Consider the following 16,777-nt stretch of genomic DNA (forward strand, 5'->3'; position numbering starts at 1 on the left):
CTTTCATTCGTAGCACTGTCTGTGTAGCCAGCAGTGACCATGCTGAAAGCTACCACCAGAGGGCGCCATAACTGCTGTGGATTTACTATCATGGTACCTGTTAAAGTTGGTCTGAACTTATAAAACAGCAGCTGCCAGTCTCTGAGCCACATGCATCAACCAATGGGCACGAAGAATACCACTGATATGAGCTAGACAGCTGGTGATGATGATAATGATGATGTCACTGATGTTAACTTCCTGTTTGGGAGGTGAAAGGAAAGATAAAGAATCTCATTGTCTGTAAAACACTTTAATGGAAGTGAAATCAGTGAAAGGATTGATGAACAATCATTGACCTGAATGTCTGCACTGCAAACTCATATCTGCACATAAATAGATACTGATCGATAATTAATAATCAATCACTCTGGAGCAGGCCTCAGTGGGTGAAGCGGTGCATGTTGTGGATGCTCCACACGTCTCCATTCAGAGCGTTGGCGGCGCCCTGCAGCGTCCACGTGAACAGCGCCAGCTGCCGTCTGAAGCTGCTCTCGTCGAAGCGTCCGGGGTCAGAGGTGAGCAGGCCCAAGTGCTCAGTGAGCGCACTCAGAGTATGGTTGCCGCGGCCGTGGATCACATGACGGAATGGCGTCTCAACTGCAGACACGTACTGAGACAGGAAGTAGTACTCCACCTGCAGGACACACATGAGAAGACGTGCAGGGCTCGTGTCTCCACGATTCAGCTGTTCCAGTACTGTTTGCAGCACTCGTACCTTCATGATGCGAGTGTTGTAGAAGCGTGTTATGGTGGGCTCGTGCAGGTCGCTGTAGTCGATGGCTCTCTGCAGCGTCTCTGCCGCTCGGCTGTAATCTCCTCGAGCGCTGAAGACCCACTGAGGAGACAAACCTCTGGACTGGACACACACACAGAGGTCACATGACAGCGACAGGTTCAAACATGTGTAGAAACACTCACACAGGTGAGCTACCTGCAGCTCAGCAGAGTGTTTGTTGAGCTGAGCACTGAACTGCAGCACTGTCTGGGCGTAGGAAGTGATGCGCAGCGGCAGGATGTGGTCGTGGGCCAATCGCAGCACCATTTCCCCCACCAGCTCCCCTAAGCTCCGCCCCGTGACCCCCAGACGACCCCCCAGCACCTCCTGCAGGCGTGAGACACTGTCCAATGGCGTGTTGATGAATGGATATGCTCGCTCCTGAACATGTGACACGGATAACATGACATCATGTACCATGACAGTGAGTATGTATGATGTTGGCGTGTAACGTGTACCTCTGTGAATCTGAGCTCCATGGCTGGAACTCCTGCAAACGCCGTGAAGCTGAAAGCGCCGCTGTTCAGATACAGTGGCTTCGTACTGAGGAGACAGCAGCAGCTCAGTCAGGCGTCATCACAGTAACGTGTGTGTGTGTGTGTGTGTGTGTGTGTGTGTGTCCTCACATCCTCCAGCTACCTCCATCTCTCTCCGCCTGGCTGTAGATGCTCTGACCTGCATGTTTGGGATGCTCCACCTGGAACACATGAAGGCCCACTCATGCACAGCATCATGTGGTTTGGTAATCAATTGATAGTTCCGGTTAACCCTTTATTTACCACAGCCTGTACATACTTATAGTTATAGCATATTCATAACATCTTCATACCGTGTACATGCTAACATACCTATAATAGATCCATATAATGTAATATATCTATATTATTGCCAAAGCACTTCTGGATGGATGCAAACAGCATTTCGTTGACTTGTACTTGTGACATGTGCAATGACAATAAAGGTAAATTCTATTCTGTTCTATTCAACTGATGGGCCCAAGCAGTCTTTAAATGAGTGTGACTCTATTTCTGTTTGAGAAGATGAGGTTTATGGGAATATTTAGTGTATCATGGTAGCACAAGGCCTAATGTACACTTCACATGACCCTACTCTTCAACCATTATGGGCTAGAGAAAAAATTAAAACGTTTTCTGAAACATGAGGATGATTTATTTTTCATTTAACAGCCAAAGTTAGAAAATAATCCCAGGCTTGCATGATTCTTGGTTGATAAATGGTTAAGAGAGGCTGGAAAATAAGGCCTTTGTCTGTCCAGTAATTTAGTCTTTCAAAGGCAATGGCACAGACTGTGGTCTCACAGACAGACTCACCTTTGTGAATAAAAGCTATTTGTAGATACATTTAACTGTAGTGTGGTCACAGATTCATGCTTTTACTGTTACATGATTGGGGCTTGTCTGGGATCGTTCCCAACTCAAAAACAATAATCTCAACCGTGCATACATAGATGATCCAACAATTATACTTCAGCCACACAAAATGGACAGAAGAACTAAATCTTGGGGTTCAATTCATATATTATATTAAAACCTTGGTATTTTTAAAGTGTTTATTGCAAATGAGTGTGTCATCGCCATAGCATGCACACAAAGGTCAGCTGTTGTCCATGTATAGATCCCTGAGGGACTCCGGGTCCAGAAAAATGGGATCAACATTATTTTTTTTTAATAAATGTGTGAGGGCGATGAGCTCCATCCAGCTGTGTGACCACAGTATTAATGCATCACAGATGTATCACACACACCTGTCTGATGGCAGCGTCCAGCAGGTCAACCAGGAGAGGACTGGTGTAAGCTGACAGGACCTCATCACCTGATGAGAAGGACAACATAAGACACCGTGTTTGGTTAGCAAAGAAAATGCTTTCTGATTGGCTTCAAGCTCTGTTACCCATGACTGCCTGGTCCAGACTGAAGTAGGCCACAGCCTTCAGGTGAAGCATGGACAGATAACCCTGTCAAAGGTCCAAGGTCAGGCAGTTATTTTGATAAACTGTTAAATTTGGTTTGGTTTGTATTTTCTGTGACTGAACCTCAAGCCATTCGGTTGCTCCAACATTCCCAAAGTCTCCAGCATCCCAGCTGACAAACAACAAGCTGCGTCTTGGACTGAAACCTGTAAACGAATCCATCAGTTCAGACAAATAAGAGGAATCAACACACCAAAGTAATGCCAGCATCATTTCAGCTCCCACCACCACAGTAAGCACACATGCATCCAGGCGAGTCTTACCCTTCTTCACCATGGCTGAAAAGGTTCGAGCCAGCTCCAGCAGGATCGCAGTTCCAACTCCGGACTTCACGGCTCCCGGACCCAGACAGTCCCTCTGAGCTCCCAGTATGATGTACTGGTCTGACAGGGAGGGAGATACTGAGGTTTACCACTGTGGCACATTCACCTGTCTGTGTTTGTAGTCAGCAGAGCGTACCTGGCTCCACTCTGCCTTCCAGTGATGAGAAGATGTTGTTGAGCAGGATCGGCTTCATCACGTTCTGAACCGACATCTGGACTCTGCGTCCGTTACTGAACTCGGGACCGACAACGCAGCGCACGTACGGCAGCCGACCCTGCCAGGGCCGAGGACAGGACGGACCTGTCAGCTGGCTGAGACACAGAACAGCACTGTGAGTCACACTCACACCTGGGCAGGTTACCTGAGGGGTGGGGCTTACCTAAGCAGCTTGGAGGCCACAGTGGCAGTAATTGGCAGGGCTGGAATGAGTGGCAGACCGGAGGACTGAATGGGCGGGAACTGAGTGTGATTGAAGGAGGGAAAGCCAGGGGTGAAGGGGTCCCCTGACCCTAGGTGGACCTGTGATTGGACAACAGAAGGGAGATGAGGATGCTTATTGGCCAGGAGACGTGGATAATGTTTGTTTGTGTGTGTGTTACATGTTCAGACACAGCAGTGTGTGTGTTCAGGCCAAGGCGGCGAGGGTCCTGCGGCACATCAGCAGGGTCAGGGTAGATCAAAGCTCCACTCGCCCCGTTCTTCTCAGCCAACCAGACCTTCTCCGCAAAACTGACCCCGCCCCCAACACGCATCACCACCACACAGCCAGCCACAGACACGTCCTCACGTTTCAGCCATTTAAAATCCTCCGGTCGGCCATAGTTGGCATAGACCACACCCCCCTGCAAAGAGACATACATCAATAACTGGGACTTTGGTTACCATGGTGACAGATACTTCCTTTCTGGTTGGCTCACTGTGGCATTTCCTGTGGAGCTGTACGGGCAGTAGTCAGAAGGGTTGAGAGGAATCTCTTCTGAGACCCGACCTGCAGAGTCCACCAAGCTCAGAGAGCTCCTCTGAGACCTGCACACAAATAAATGAATGTAGCACCCTCTGGTGGTCAAATTAGAGCACTGCTGAAATGTTAAATAGCTCTTTATAATGAGCTGTGTGTAAATGTGGGTTTGGTTTCTGTCTTTAAATCCAGCCGTTAGTCCTTTTCTGCTGTTCTCACTGTTATTACAGAGTCATTCTCATTTGTTCTGATCAAGTCACTGCTTTGGAAACATTTCAGAAGTGATTTCATTAAAAACATATGAGGATCCTGTCTCAGAGTGATACTGAAAAGCTAGTTCATGCATTTATTACTTCCAAGCTGGACTATTGTGATTCATTATTATCAGGATGTCCTGAAAAGCCTTCAGCTGATCCAAAATGCTGCAGCAAGAGTCCTGACAGGGACTAGAAAGAGAGAGCATATTTCTCCTGTTTTGGCTTCCCTTCATTGGCTTCCTGTTAAATCCAGAATTGAATTCAAAATCCTGCTCCTCACATACAAGGTCTTAAATAATCAGGCCCCATCTTATCTTAATGAGCTTTTTATAAAAGCTCATTAAGATAAGATGGGGCCTGACCGTCACCCAGTAACTACGGTGCAGGAAAAATAAAGCTTTTTTTGTTAAAGTTTTAATTCAGCTGGTCCTGGATCAGCTGGTTCCAAATCAGCTCCAGAGCCTGACCACATGTTCAAAGCAATGGTTCTTTCAATAAGTGAAAGAACCAGGATGTGCTGGGACTTTACTCGCGCTGAGCTTCAACCAGCTGCATCCATTTAAGACCCAAAAGTATCCTGATGTGACATGTTAAGTGTATGATAGGTTATTTTGTTGCTGGTCTGTCCTGAATGTGGGGGAGCTTCTCTGACTCTTACCTGTCGGGGAACTGCAGCGTGGCGTATAGCGACTCAGTCCAGGTGTGGTCCATCTGCAGCTCCCTGAAGCGCTGCAGGATCTCTGAGGCCAGAGAGGTACCCTCCGAGGAGCCTGGAGGATGAGCTGCCCGGCTCACGCGACTGATCACACATACACACAGAAGTTATTAAATAGGACCCGACTAAATTCTTTCATCGTTAATAAAATAATAACGTTGCTGCTCTACCAGGTGTAACAATCAAGTTTAACATCCAGGCATCCATGAAAATGGAATTTATTAAGTTTAACAGAGTTACAAGTTAGCAGGAAGTTAGCTCGCTAGTTTCAGAATCAGAATACTTCATTGATCTGTTCTTGTTTTGCCTTATAATCTGGTGCCTTTATGGTCCATGGTGGCGAACATTACCTGACTGTGTTGTGGATGTCTTCATCCTGTAGCAGCTTCCTCATCATCAATCTTAGCTCTCCCAAGTAAAGCCCCGCCCCTCCTTCTGAAGGAGCTTTAGCCTCACCCAGCTGCTGCTCATGCCCCTGCTCTGCTTGTGAGCAGTGGTACCGCCCACTGAAGATCCCATAAGCCAATAGGAACGCTGGAAGGGAGAAGCAATGCCGGCTTTAGTCACATGATGAGACTAATCGGTTAAAATGATTGGCATCTGTTTACCAGCGGTGAACACGATGACTCCGCCCACACACAACAGCACACAGCATCGCCGGTCTCCATGACGATACCTCATCACCAGAGCTGTGAGGTCACTGAAAGGTCCCGCCTCCTCCTCGTCTTCTGATATCGCCAGCCGCAGCTCCGTCCGCTGAGCACCTCCCACCTCCTCTTCTTCATCATCATCAGACACTGAGTGGTGGACGGACATCAAGGAAGCCTCCAGAGAGAAAGATATAACCATGGTAACAGGCGAAAGGAGGCGGAGCTTGTCTCACCTGTGTTTCACATGTGTCTCACCTGTGTCAGGTGGGTAGTCATGGTAACAATGCAGCTCTGCAGGCACAAAACACAGGGACAATCTCAACAACAGGAAAATATATACCTTCATTGTCTCAGGAGATTGGAAATAAAAGCGTCTGGAGGATGTGAGGTTATGTGTTAATTTTTGCTTTTGTTCTAACAGTTTTTACAAAGTTCAGTTTACAGAACTGAAGATTTTCACCAGTCCAAAATGTCTCTGTATGTGTAGCTTTGCTACGACTCGGCAGGTTTGAGTTTTCTCTCTGCTTGTAAGTGCTCTCAGGTGAGGTTGCTGGGCTGAGCCGTCCTTCACACGCCTGGTTCGAGTAGCAGCACCGTTCTCTGCAGATCACCCTCAGCAGTGTGGAGACTGTACTCACCTGCTCCCCCCCAAGCCTTTAACTTGGCAACACAGAAAATAACGCTTGCTGTCCACTCAGCTATTTGACCCTCTCTCTCCTCTCTTACAGAGCTCTCTGTGCACCATGCTAAGGCAGCTTCATAACCTTATTCATCTGACCTAAGCCCCTCACCAGCAGTGAGTGACGGCACCACAGGATCGGAACCTGATGGGGTCGGCAGCACACACACACAGGAGATTCTCACCTTCACCTCCGACTCTCTGTTTGGACTCCGGCTGCTCTCAGTTCAGGATCCAGAGCTTCATCATGGGTCAGGATGAGCTCGGGTTTTGTTTTTTTTTACTCCTCAGCCCGCTGTGATTGGCTGCTCACAGGGGTCAGAGGTCAGCGTGTGCTGTCTGTTTGATCTGCTTAACTTTATTAACAGCAAAGTAAACACACGCCCACACTGCAGAGCCAAAACAGCTCTCTGTCATTACAGGGTTTGAAAGAAGAAACCGATCACATGACCGTGGACACAGATTTATTGAGAAAAGAACACAAACACCCACAGAGCTCCGCCCCCTCCAGCCTGACAGCCAAACAAAGCAATGAGAGGCTCAGGACATCAGGAAGCAGCTCACCTGGTTGGGCCTGAGCGGTTCCTGGTGACAGACAGGTGTAAAAACGTGTACGTACACACACACACACACACACACACACACACACACACACACACACACACACACACACAGCAAACTGAGATAATAATAATAGCATATTATATAAAACTCATTTTGATCAGAGCCTGATGAAGATCACATGGATGGAAAAGAAAGATCTGATAAAGAAACACCGAACAGATGGTCAGGTGATCTGGGACTGCTGGTGCGGACACCTGGTGGATGGATGAAGAACTGCAGAGGTGATCTGGTGAAACCTCAGTGGAGGAGTTTGGGGTTGGATAAAGGTGGGGTTCCTCCTGTGAAGGGTGGAGCAGCTGTGAAGGTGTCATCCTTCTGCTGTGAGCTCAGTGGGACCATCATCAGACTCTGGGAGGCTGAACCAGCTCCAGTCCTGCTCTGTCTCCAAACTACAAACTACTGAACCCTGACAGGACTTTCAAAATAAAACTCCCTCTGCTATATGATAAGAAAGATAAGTAAATAATGTCACACTGCAGGCCTGCTTCACTCATCCTTCATCATGGGGCAGAGGTCAGTAAGCCGCTGCGTTGATGTCTGACAGGCTTCGATGACAGTTTGTGGTTGGAGCAACAAACAGGTTAAACTCAGATTCAGCTCTCTAACAGACTTTGAGGTTCTTCAAACCTACGTTCAGGTGCAGTGATGTGAAACAGTGCTTGTCCCTGATTTTCCCTTTTTTGTATTTTTGTCACATTTAAAAGTTTCAGATCATCAAACTAATTAAAAAATGAGATGAAGAAGAAAGAGAAGCAGCAAACAACATGGCCTGGATGGCAGAATTCCAAGATTAAACTAAAGGCTCATCTCAGATGTGCCAAAAACATCTTGATGATCCCAGAGACTTTTGGGAAAAGCTGAGATTGAATTAATGTTGATTTTTCATCCAAATCATCATTAAATTTCAAGATTGAAATCTAAGTGTTAAATAAATGTTGAATAAATGTGTGAAATACTGGTGGAACCTGACAGTTCTGTTGTAACCGACGATCTATTTATAACTGTAGTTATGGCACATGTATTTACGTTTTGGCCAAGTATTAAACATGTATGATGCAACATTATTTTGTAATGTTACACACATTTGTGTTTAATGTTTATGTAACGACTTTATTGTTACTTGCCTCACTTTTTTGCAAAGTAACCTTGGTTCCTACATCGTGTTTATGGAGGGAGTGTTTATGGTGTGACGGCCCCTGTGCCATGTGCATTGAGGAGTCAACAAAGTAAAAGCTGAGTGCACACTGTCCTGTCATGTTGGTGTTTATTATGGTGTCATGAACCAAGCAGCCAGGAACACACAGGCACGAATGTAAACTTCAAAAAATGGGTTTTATTATACCCCCCAAAAGGACAAGATGATTACAAAAATTCAAAATAACAAAAAATAAAGTCTTTAAGAACCAAGTGGGCCCATAAAAGAGGTTAACTTAACAGACCGCTACTCAAAAATCACTTAACAAAAACATAACTCAACAAACTGACCTGCCCCAATGAGAAACAGCTCCAGTTATATAGCAAATGAATAAACCATTATATACACCAAAGGTGAAAACTAAAGAGATAACAGATAACCATCATTCAAGAAGAACCCCATTCCCCCTGCATGATCACAATAGATGGTCCATTCCACTTTATTGGCTTCTGCATTTAAACCAGCTCCACCCTCAGCCTCCTCTTTCAGCCAAACCAGGAAGGACTGGAGCGGAGGTCAGGTAACTAAGTATCTCAGTTGTGTGGTTGCATGCATCCATCACATATGGAAAAGCATTTTTAAGATAAACTGTAGTCTGAAGTATAGCCACAGCCAAAAGAAACCAGGTAAGACCACCACAACCAGAAACCAAGGTTACATACTTATAGTTAGTGATGGGCAGATGAAGCCCCATGAAGCACTGAAGCTTTTCATCCAATTGGTTCACCCCAACGCGAAGCTTCATGAAGCTTCATTTGCTCTAGCAGGACACCTACTGGACGTAAAAATAATAGCTGGCATGAATTTGAAGAGTGTGGCATTTTGCACACAGCCTGTAAATGTCAACAACAAAAGGAGTGTGTAAAACATCTATATTGTAGTGATGGCAGTATACTGTGTATATTTATGCTGGCAGTATGGAAAATGATTATTTGCGGCAAAGTTCGAACCACTTCATGAACCAGTCACGTGGTACAGCCGGGCAGCGAGGCTTCGGACGTCATCATTTTCAGCTCCTCCCATAAATGAAGCAAGCCTCGATACGCGCTTCGCGGAAACGCCCCCTCCATTACTCGACACACGCTCCGAAGCCTCGATACAGAACGTCACATCACTACTTATAGTTGACCATGTTTCAACCACTTATAGTTGAAACATCAAACATGTTCAAAAGGCATGGATTTATAGCTGACCATGAAGTGAAACCCATCATCAGTTGGACTGTTCTATAACAGCCCTCTGAAAGTGGTACATCCCATCTGTCCACCACTGAAAATACTGGGAACGTCTAGTGAAATTAGGTTGACCCAGAAATTCAGCAATAAAGCCATTTATTTAAATTTGGGAAGTTAGGATTTATTTTTGAGTGGAGAAAATGAGAAAACCACTGCTCAGCAAAAACAACACAAAGGCTCATCTCACATCTGGATGATCCTCCTCAGAAACTCTTCTGTGGATTGAAGAGACAAAAGCTGAACTTTATGGAAGGTTTGAGTCCCGCTACATCAGACATCAGAATAACAGGATTTCATAAAAAAACACCTCACAGCAGCAGTCAGACGTGGTGTGATGGTCTGGGCTGCTGCACTGCCTCAGGATGAATTCTGCTCTCAGAAATCCTGAAGGAGGATGTCCAAACATCAGTTTATGTCCTCAAGAGCACTGAGGTTACGCAGAGAGACCAGCAAGTCCAACTCTGAATGGCTCAACCAAAATGAAGGTTTTGGAGGGATGATCTGATTTCCTCGTGTTGGTGTTGTTCCCAGACCATCATGAAAATGTTGTTCCAGGTTCAACATTGCAAGTGACCAATCACATTGTTGTGACGTTATTCCTTTGCGCGCCAAGCCATTCGTGCATTTATGAAATTCCAATGTTGCAAGGACAATATCAATTCTTAAAGGGTTACGGTTACGGTCAGGGTCCGTTGATCGGCGGGCAGAGGCGGTTTCAAGCAGCTTAAGTACAGTTTTTTGTTTTACGCCGGTTTTTCCCGAAGTCGCAAAAGTATGACGTCACAACATTCTGATTGGTCACTGCAATGTTGATCCTGGAACAACATTTAGTATGATGATCTGGGAACGACACCAACACAAGGAAATTAGATCAACCGTTTTGGAGTGTCTGAGTCAAAGTCTGAATCAGATTGAATCAGATCAAGTTTATTTGGGATGAACTTGAAAAACCTCTAATGTGTCTGAATTCAAACAATTCTGCCAAATAAACACGACCAAAAACTCCTCCACAGTGATGTGAAAGACTCATTTCCAGTTCCTGCATATCTTCATTTGTGGAAATGTCATGGAGCTACATGTTAGTTTCCTGGTTTTACCTTTAGGTGGCGCTGTTTGTATTTGTTCCTGTGAAAGCTGTAACAGTGACAGACTTGGTTAAATGAAGGTTTATTTGTCTTCATGAACAAACATGATCAGATTATGGAGCTCATATGGAGTCATGACACAAACATGTTTTTACCTGCTTTTAGTGACAGGCTTTGTAATTCAAGCTGAGGATACAATGGAGCGATGCAAAGATTTACAGCACATGAAGCAGAAACATTAAAACCATCACCTTATCTGAACTAAATACAACAAACATCCTGCTACAGTTTAATAATGAACCAATCCAGCAACAATGAAGGAAGAAACCAAGATGCTCCTGACTCTGGTAAAGGAGAGGACATGAAACACAGACTGCTCTCTGCAAATGTCTAAGCTGCAGGTAACAATCTGTTGGTCATTTTCAAACCCAGAGACTGTAAACACTGAGCAGAAACACAGAGTTCACCCCAGAAAATCTACATGTGCAGCTAAGAAGTGACTTTAGGTTTAAACTTTAGTGTTTTATACAAATAAAATTAAATCTCTCATTTTTCCTCTGACTGACCCACTCGTGCTGCCCTCCTGTGGTCATGGCTGCAGACATGCCACAGGCTTCAGTCTTTCCCCCTGAAGCCCACCTCTCATAGCACACTACATAATCAGTGACCCAAAGCCACAAACGTGCAGCACAGCCGTACTGCAGTCCCAGCCACACGAAAGGAGTCGAGGCGTTTTTGGCTCTTTCCTGGACCCATCGCTGCTGATGAGGGTTGCTGATTGAAACCAGGTCATGATGTGTCTGTCTGCAGTAATTCAAGGCTTCCTCCCAGGTTTTGTTTTCCCTGATCAGAATCAGTTTATCTGCCATAAAATCAGAGAAAACATGAAATCAGTTGAATCTGGACTTCAAGTCTCTGGATGTTTGGTCCAGTTTCACTGGAAGAACAAAAGAAAACACTTCAGTGATTCTTCAGACGAATCAGCAACTCTACAGAGAAATCTCTGTTCCAACCATCAGCTAAACATCTTCACCTGCAGAAATAAGTAGCTGAAGAAACATACTGACCTAAATCCTCTCAGTGACTCCAGAAGTTCATCTATTGGAGAAACAGCTGAGATAAATCTGTGTAAACTCACCATCATAGCAGAAGAAAGGCTTTCTTTGGTCACATCCAGCAGAGCTCCATCTTCCTGATCTCCCCAACAAAGTCGTAGCACATTTCCTGTTGTTTAGTCCATCATTAAATAAGTCCATGTCCCAGTATCTGAAAGAGAAGTTACTCCCATCTGACCACCTCCAGCTGTCTCTGAACAGGCCGATCCACGAGTTCACCTTAGGGGCTTTAGAGTTCAGCAGCGTCTTAAACTCTTCACTGTATATCTGATCGAGTCCACTGGCCAGGTCGGTGTGATGCTGTCTGCAGTAGCTCTGAGCCTGAGTCCAGGTCTTCTTCGGCATAATAATCAAATGAAAGGTTTTGTTGTCTTTCATTGTTGCTGTCGAGTCAACAGAAAAACACAAAAACATCTTTATCAACTAATTTCTCTCATTCTTCAAACTGTCTCTTTCAAGACCATATGATATAACTCGGATTATAAACTACATTATAACATTATTAAATATTGTATTATCATATTACTGTCCACATATTCTCACCGTCATAGCAGATGAACTGAAATGTGTTAGTACATGGATAATCTGCCCACTTGTCTACTGTCATCACACAGTTCTCAGGGTATGCTCCATCATTTGGCTCTGTATCTCCCCAACAGGTTTTATTTTCAGTGTATTCCTCCCCCGGCAGAGACCAGTGCCACGTCCTGTTGTCTCCTGGCTTGCTGTACAGTCCAATCCAGGCTTCTGTTTGATTCTGTGCAGAGTCTTGAAGTCTTCTCATGTCTGTCAGGTCAAACACTTTGGCCAGGTCTGTGTACTTCTCTCTGCAGTATGCCCGTGCTTCATCCCAGCTCATCTCTTCTTTAATAAAGTGGTACTCATACAGCTGACATGTGATGAAGACACACTGACCTGAAACAGAAGGAATACTGTTGAATATCTGCTGATACAAGCAGGAAACTCATGTTCCCATCAAACTGTCCAGTTTACAGGTCAATCCTTGATTTTCTCAGTAAGAGTTCATTTGTTTAATGAGTCCTGATCAAACTAAAGGATTTCAGGTGGAAACAATCAGGAGTCCTGGTAAAATGATCACTCACCCATCAGAAGAAGCAGAAACAGACTCCACTGCATCGTCGCTCTGTCACATGAAAATTACTTTTCTTTCATTTGGAGGAAACATACTAACACACTCTCTCTTTGTACTCAGTATTTCAATATGAACAAACTGTTTTTAGCCCTGACTCAAAGACACACTGTTAATATGAGTTATATACAGACTCATTTACATATTTCTATGGAAAGAAGAAACACTGAACTGTCCAACAAGCAGAAAGAGGAAGTTTCTAATATCCAAATATGACAGCAGAGGTACATATGGACAGGTCTCCACTCTGTGACAGTGTCAAAAAATATACTCTAAAACACTTCTTCAGTAAAGACTCAGAGAAGAGAAACACACAGAACTTCTTGCTAGCAAGGGCAGCCTCCAGAACTGAGACTCGCCCCGAGAAACTGCCCCAGTCTTTATTTATACTTCAGTGAACGTTTGTTCCTTACATTGGAATGTGGAGGTGTGTGTGTGTGTGTGTGTGTGTGTGTGGCCACATAAACAACTTCTTTTAACCTGCTGGTCTGGAAAATCCAACAGTTCATCTATATGTAAAAAAGCACTTAAACTAAAACTGACATAGCTACGTTAATCCTACCGTAAAACAATAAGACAAGGTACGACCTCTCTCATGCTCCTAGGATGTGGGGGTGAAGCCAGAACACCCTGGAGTGTTACAGACCTCCTAGGATGAGACATTCCTTCACTATGCCACCAACTACATACTTCCGCACGGTCGGCCACCAGAACTGCTTCCTCGCCGCCGCCGTTGCCGTCTGCACGGTTGGCCTCCAGAACTGCTTTCTCACCGCCGCCATTGCCTTCCTCCTTCCTCATTGGCCGGCCCTCAGAACTGCTTTCTCGGCGCCGCCGTTGCCTTCCTCATGGCCGGCCCCCTGAACTGTCTCACCCTGGCCTTCGGTGCTCTCGGCCCCCAGGCCGAAACATAGACCTGAACTATGTTTCTGACTCTGCTCCTCTGTGCGCGTTTTGGACATTTGGTTTGCCTTCCTGGGGGGCTCTTGTTTTGCTCTGTTCCGGGCCCTCCTTCCTGGGCCCCCCGCTGCCCACCCGGATCTGGTGGTGTGTTTTGGGGCTGTCGGGAGCCAGCCCTTGGGGGGGGGGGGGTACTGTCATGGTCCTGGGTCGGTGACCCAGCGCTTTGAGTTTATGATTATTATTTTCTAGTTTATTCTGATTTTGTATTAGTTCTTGGGGTTTGGTTGTCATGTTTATTTTCGCCTGGTCCAGCCTCTGCTTCGTCTGGTCCAGCCTCTGCTTTAGCTTCTGCCTTGTCTGGTCCAGCCTCCGCCTCGCCTGGTGCTGCAGGGATCATGCCACCTTCAGGTTCCAAACTGCCGCCTCAACATCATCGGTCACTTGTCAGGCCGCTTGTTGGGCATCATCACCAGCGTGGTCGGCCTCCGGACTTCTGTTGCCACCCCCGCCTTCCGCGTGGACGACCTCCTAAACGCTGCCACTGCCTTCCGTGTGGCCGGCCTCCGGACTTGCATTCCCGCCGCCGTTGCTGTCCGCACGGTCGGCCCCCTTTGGCCTTGCCCCTTTTCTACAATTCCCCTGTGGGAGAGGTTGGTGTCATTTCTTTCCAGACACTGTAAAACACACATATAATGCATATTTAGTCACCCTGATATTTCTGAATGTGTGTCTTTAGTTCAGTTATTGTCATCATTGTGCCAGTTTTTATTAGATGCTATAAATGTGTAGTATGTGTGTGCCACAAATGTGTTTTAGGTGCCATTAATGCTAGCATGAATATATAATTCTGGCTAGCTTGGGAGTTGTGGTGGGTTGAGCTAACCCTCTCCCCCACTGTTTGTATTTGGTTGTAGGAGCTGGAGCGAGCAAGTTATTTACTTGGATGTCATTCATACTTTGACTTTTACTCTTTGTCAGACACAACGCAGAAACACACTGGGTCCATTTTCATAACAAGTGACAGCTCAGACATCTGTTAATGAGAGAACATGTTTTTTATCATAAAGACGGTGATGTGAAGCATCAGCAGGATGTTAAAGTGTTCAACAGTCTGGACCCTGAGACATAATAAAAACAGACTTGCCAAAGTAAAAGCAGAGGCCTCTGTGTGCTCATTTAACAGCTGCTAGTACAAAAAAAAGTGACAACGTGTGTATTAGATACCCTCAGTCCAAAAGCAGAAAACATAAAGAATAGAATCCACAACAATGTCATCCTAAATAAATGGCATCCTGGGGGTTGTTACAAGGAAATATGTAACCCAGTTCCTGAAATCATCTCAAACAAAAAAAGAGAGGAAAAATTAAAACATTTAATGTTCATTGTTCTGTTCTTACTGTCCCTGTTAATGAAAGATCAAAATATTTATTTAAATATAGAAGGGACGCAGATTATATATGATATGCTTTGGTCAAACAAGGGTTAAGTTTTCTCAGAGGGTTGATGAGCTCTGATGAGAGCCTATTGTTTTACTACACTCCTCGCATGTCAGCCAATCGGTGAAGCTCTAGGCAGCTCTTGTCCCTCCTTAGTACCAGCTCCCAAGTTTTCAGTCTCTTGCTTCTACAGCCGAACAGAGCAGACGGACTAAAACTTTGTTATCGGTAAGCTGGAGAAATTAACCTTTTAATGAGTTAAAAAAATACCATCTAAACTGATATTTTTCACAAATTATGTATTTGCACTTGTTGTTGTCAAAGGCAGAGCGAAACCGGAAGGTTTACAGAGCTGTGGCTCCACATAAACGCTGAGCATCCACTCGACGGCGGTAAGCTAAATGTGGCTAATCAGACACGTGATGGGCGGAGTGTGGGTACAGTTATTGGATGTCTCTGAAACGCACTGTTGCTATGCTAGTTAGATCATTAACTAAGTCATTAACATGTGAAAAGCTGTAAATGGTTAAAGCAGCTAAAAATAACTTTATGAGAGATAATTGTAAGCAGACTTTATCCTGCTTACTGTTTAAATTTTGATGTCAATCAGTTGTTTTACAATACTCAGTATTGAATACTTGGAGGTAATTTTTAGTGTATTTCCACTTGTACTAGCATGCCTATGGTACAAGCGGGATTTAGCACGTCTATTTTAATACTCCTATTTGTGGACTGAGTCCTTGTGTTTACGTGTTATTGAAATTGATTATTTGCACTTTCTTCAATTTCTGATAAGCATTTGCATATTAATCCATTTCTTAAAAGGGGTAATATACTTATTTATTTGTGATTAGATATATATGTACAGTGAGTTATTTTGATGGATGTAATTAATGTTTACAATGAAAGTGAATTATATGGTGGCTATAATTCCTGAATGTTTGCAACCTTGTAGATAATCTTTAATGTTACTGCAGGTTACAAATAAGTATTGAACCTTGATACTGTGAAATTTTGGATATTGATACTTTGACCTTTGAAACTTGATATTTTAATGTTGTACAACGTGACTGAACTGATAATGATTGAATTGATGATAACTTATCTGAATAGTTGTTACTGCACTGTGACACTACTTTAGTTTAATTTGTGAGAGTTATCCTTAAAGGGCACGTGACATATATTTGGCCATTGTTTATAGGTCAGGTTTTTATATGGGACGAATCCAAAGACCAGGTCAGCGATTCCAGGACCCAGAGTGTTCAGTGTTCACTGGATGGCGAGCCAACTCAAGATCCTAGGAGACGATATACATATACATGCACACTCACGCGCACATTGATGGACTAAAATCCTCTACTGTACAAGTAGTACGGTAGGACAGACAATCACACACACTCCTTGTCGGACGAATTCTATTGGAATACACCTGTTTGTCATGGGCCCCACCGGTACCATTTGGACTTAAAAAAGACTAATTCTTTTACTTGTGCACAATTTTATTTTATTCAATTTTTTTGCTACTTTGGGGGAAATTTTTATACTTGACATTCTGTTAAAACCTGTTGAAATACTGTGTTGTTTACAAATTTATTTTACAAGGCTTAACATCACTGAAGCACTTTTAAAGCCACACAACTGTGT

The 16,777-nt window shown here is 44.5% G+C and overlaps 2 protein-coding genes across 4 annotated transcripts; both read right to left on the reverse strand.

Annotated features, from left to right (window-relative positions):
- Window positions 1-261: 261 nt before the first annotated feature.
- On the reverse strand, window positions 262-6,672 carry tfr2 (transferrin receptor 2). 3 transcript variants are annotated; one of them, XM_086286345.1, is made up of 18 exons: window positions 6,576-6,672; window positions 5,967-6,002; window positions 5,670-5,886; window positions 5,412-5,595; window positions 5,005-5,145; window positions 4,049-4,157; window positions 3,731-3,973; window positions 3,511-3,650; window positions 3,267-3,442; window positions 3,071-3,190; window positions 2,871-2,953; window positions 2,729-2,792; window positions 2,583-2,650; window positions 1,444-1,514; window positions 1,276-1,360; window positions 974-1,198; window positions 758-898; window positions 262-676 (listed from the first exon to the last, which is right to left on the reverse strand). In XM_086286345.1, the coding sequence occupies exons 2-18, from the start codon at window positions 5,985-5,987 to the stop codon at window positions 422-424; spliced, it is 2,343 nt and encodes a 780-aa protein (XP_086142471.1). In that variant the 5' UTR covers window positions 5,988-6,002; window positions 6,576-6,672; the 3' UTR covers window positions 262-421. The 3 variants fall into 3 exon arrangements, with proteins under 3 accessions (XP_086142471.1, XP_086142473.1, XP_086142470.1); XM_086286347.1 differs by having other exon boundaries at window positions 6,503-6,599; XM_086286344.1 differs by lacking the exons at window positions 5,967-6,002; window positions 6,576-6,672 and having other exon boundaries at window positions 5,670-5,910.
- A 4,048-nt stretch (window positions 6,673-10,720) lies between these two features.
- LOC147333585 (putative C-type lectin domain family 20 member A) lies at window positions 10,721-12,781 on the reverse strand. Its single transcript, XM_086286430.1, has 4 exons — window positions 12,748-12,781; window positions 12,188-12,559; window positions 11,668-12,027; window positions 10,721-11,391 (listed from the first exon to the last, which is right to left on the reverse strand). Exons 1-4 carry the CDS (start codon window positions 12,779-12,781, stop codon window positions 11,045-11,047), a joined length of 1,113 nt encoding a protein of 370 aa, XP_086142556.1. The 3' UTR covers window positions 10,721-11,044.
- Between the last annotated feature and the right edge of the window lie 3,996 nt (window positions 12,782-16,777).

This window comes from Aulonocara sp. 'chitande type north' Nkhata Bay, linkage group LG3, assembly GCF_057382095.1.
Source record: "Aulonocara sp. 'chitande type north' Nkhata Bay isolate Kocher_YH1m ecotype deep benthic linkage group LG3, A_spYH_male_GT1.1, whole genome shotgun sequence".
Taxonomy (NCBI): domain Eukaryota; kingdom Metazoa; phylum Chordata; class Actinopteri; order Cichliformes; family Cichlidae; genus Aulonocara; species Aulonocara sp. 'chitande type north' Nkhata Bay.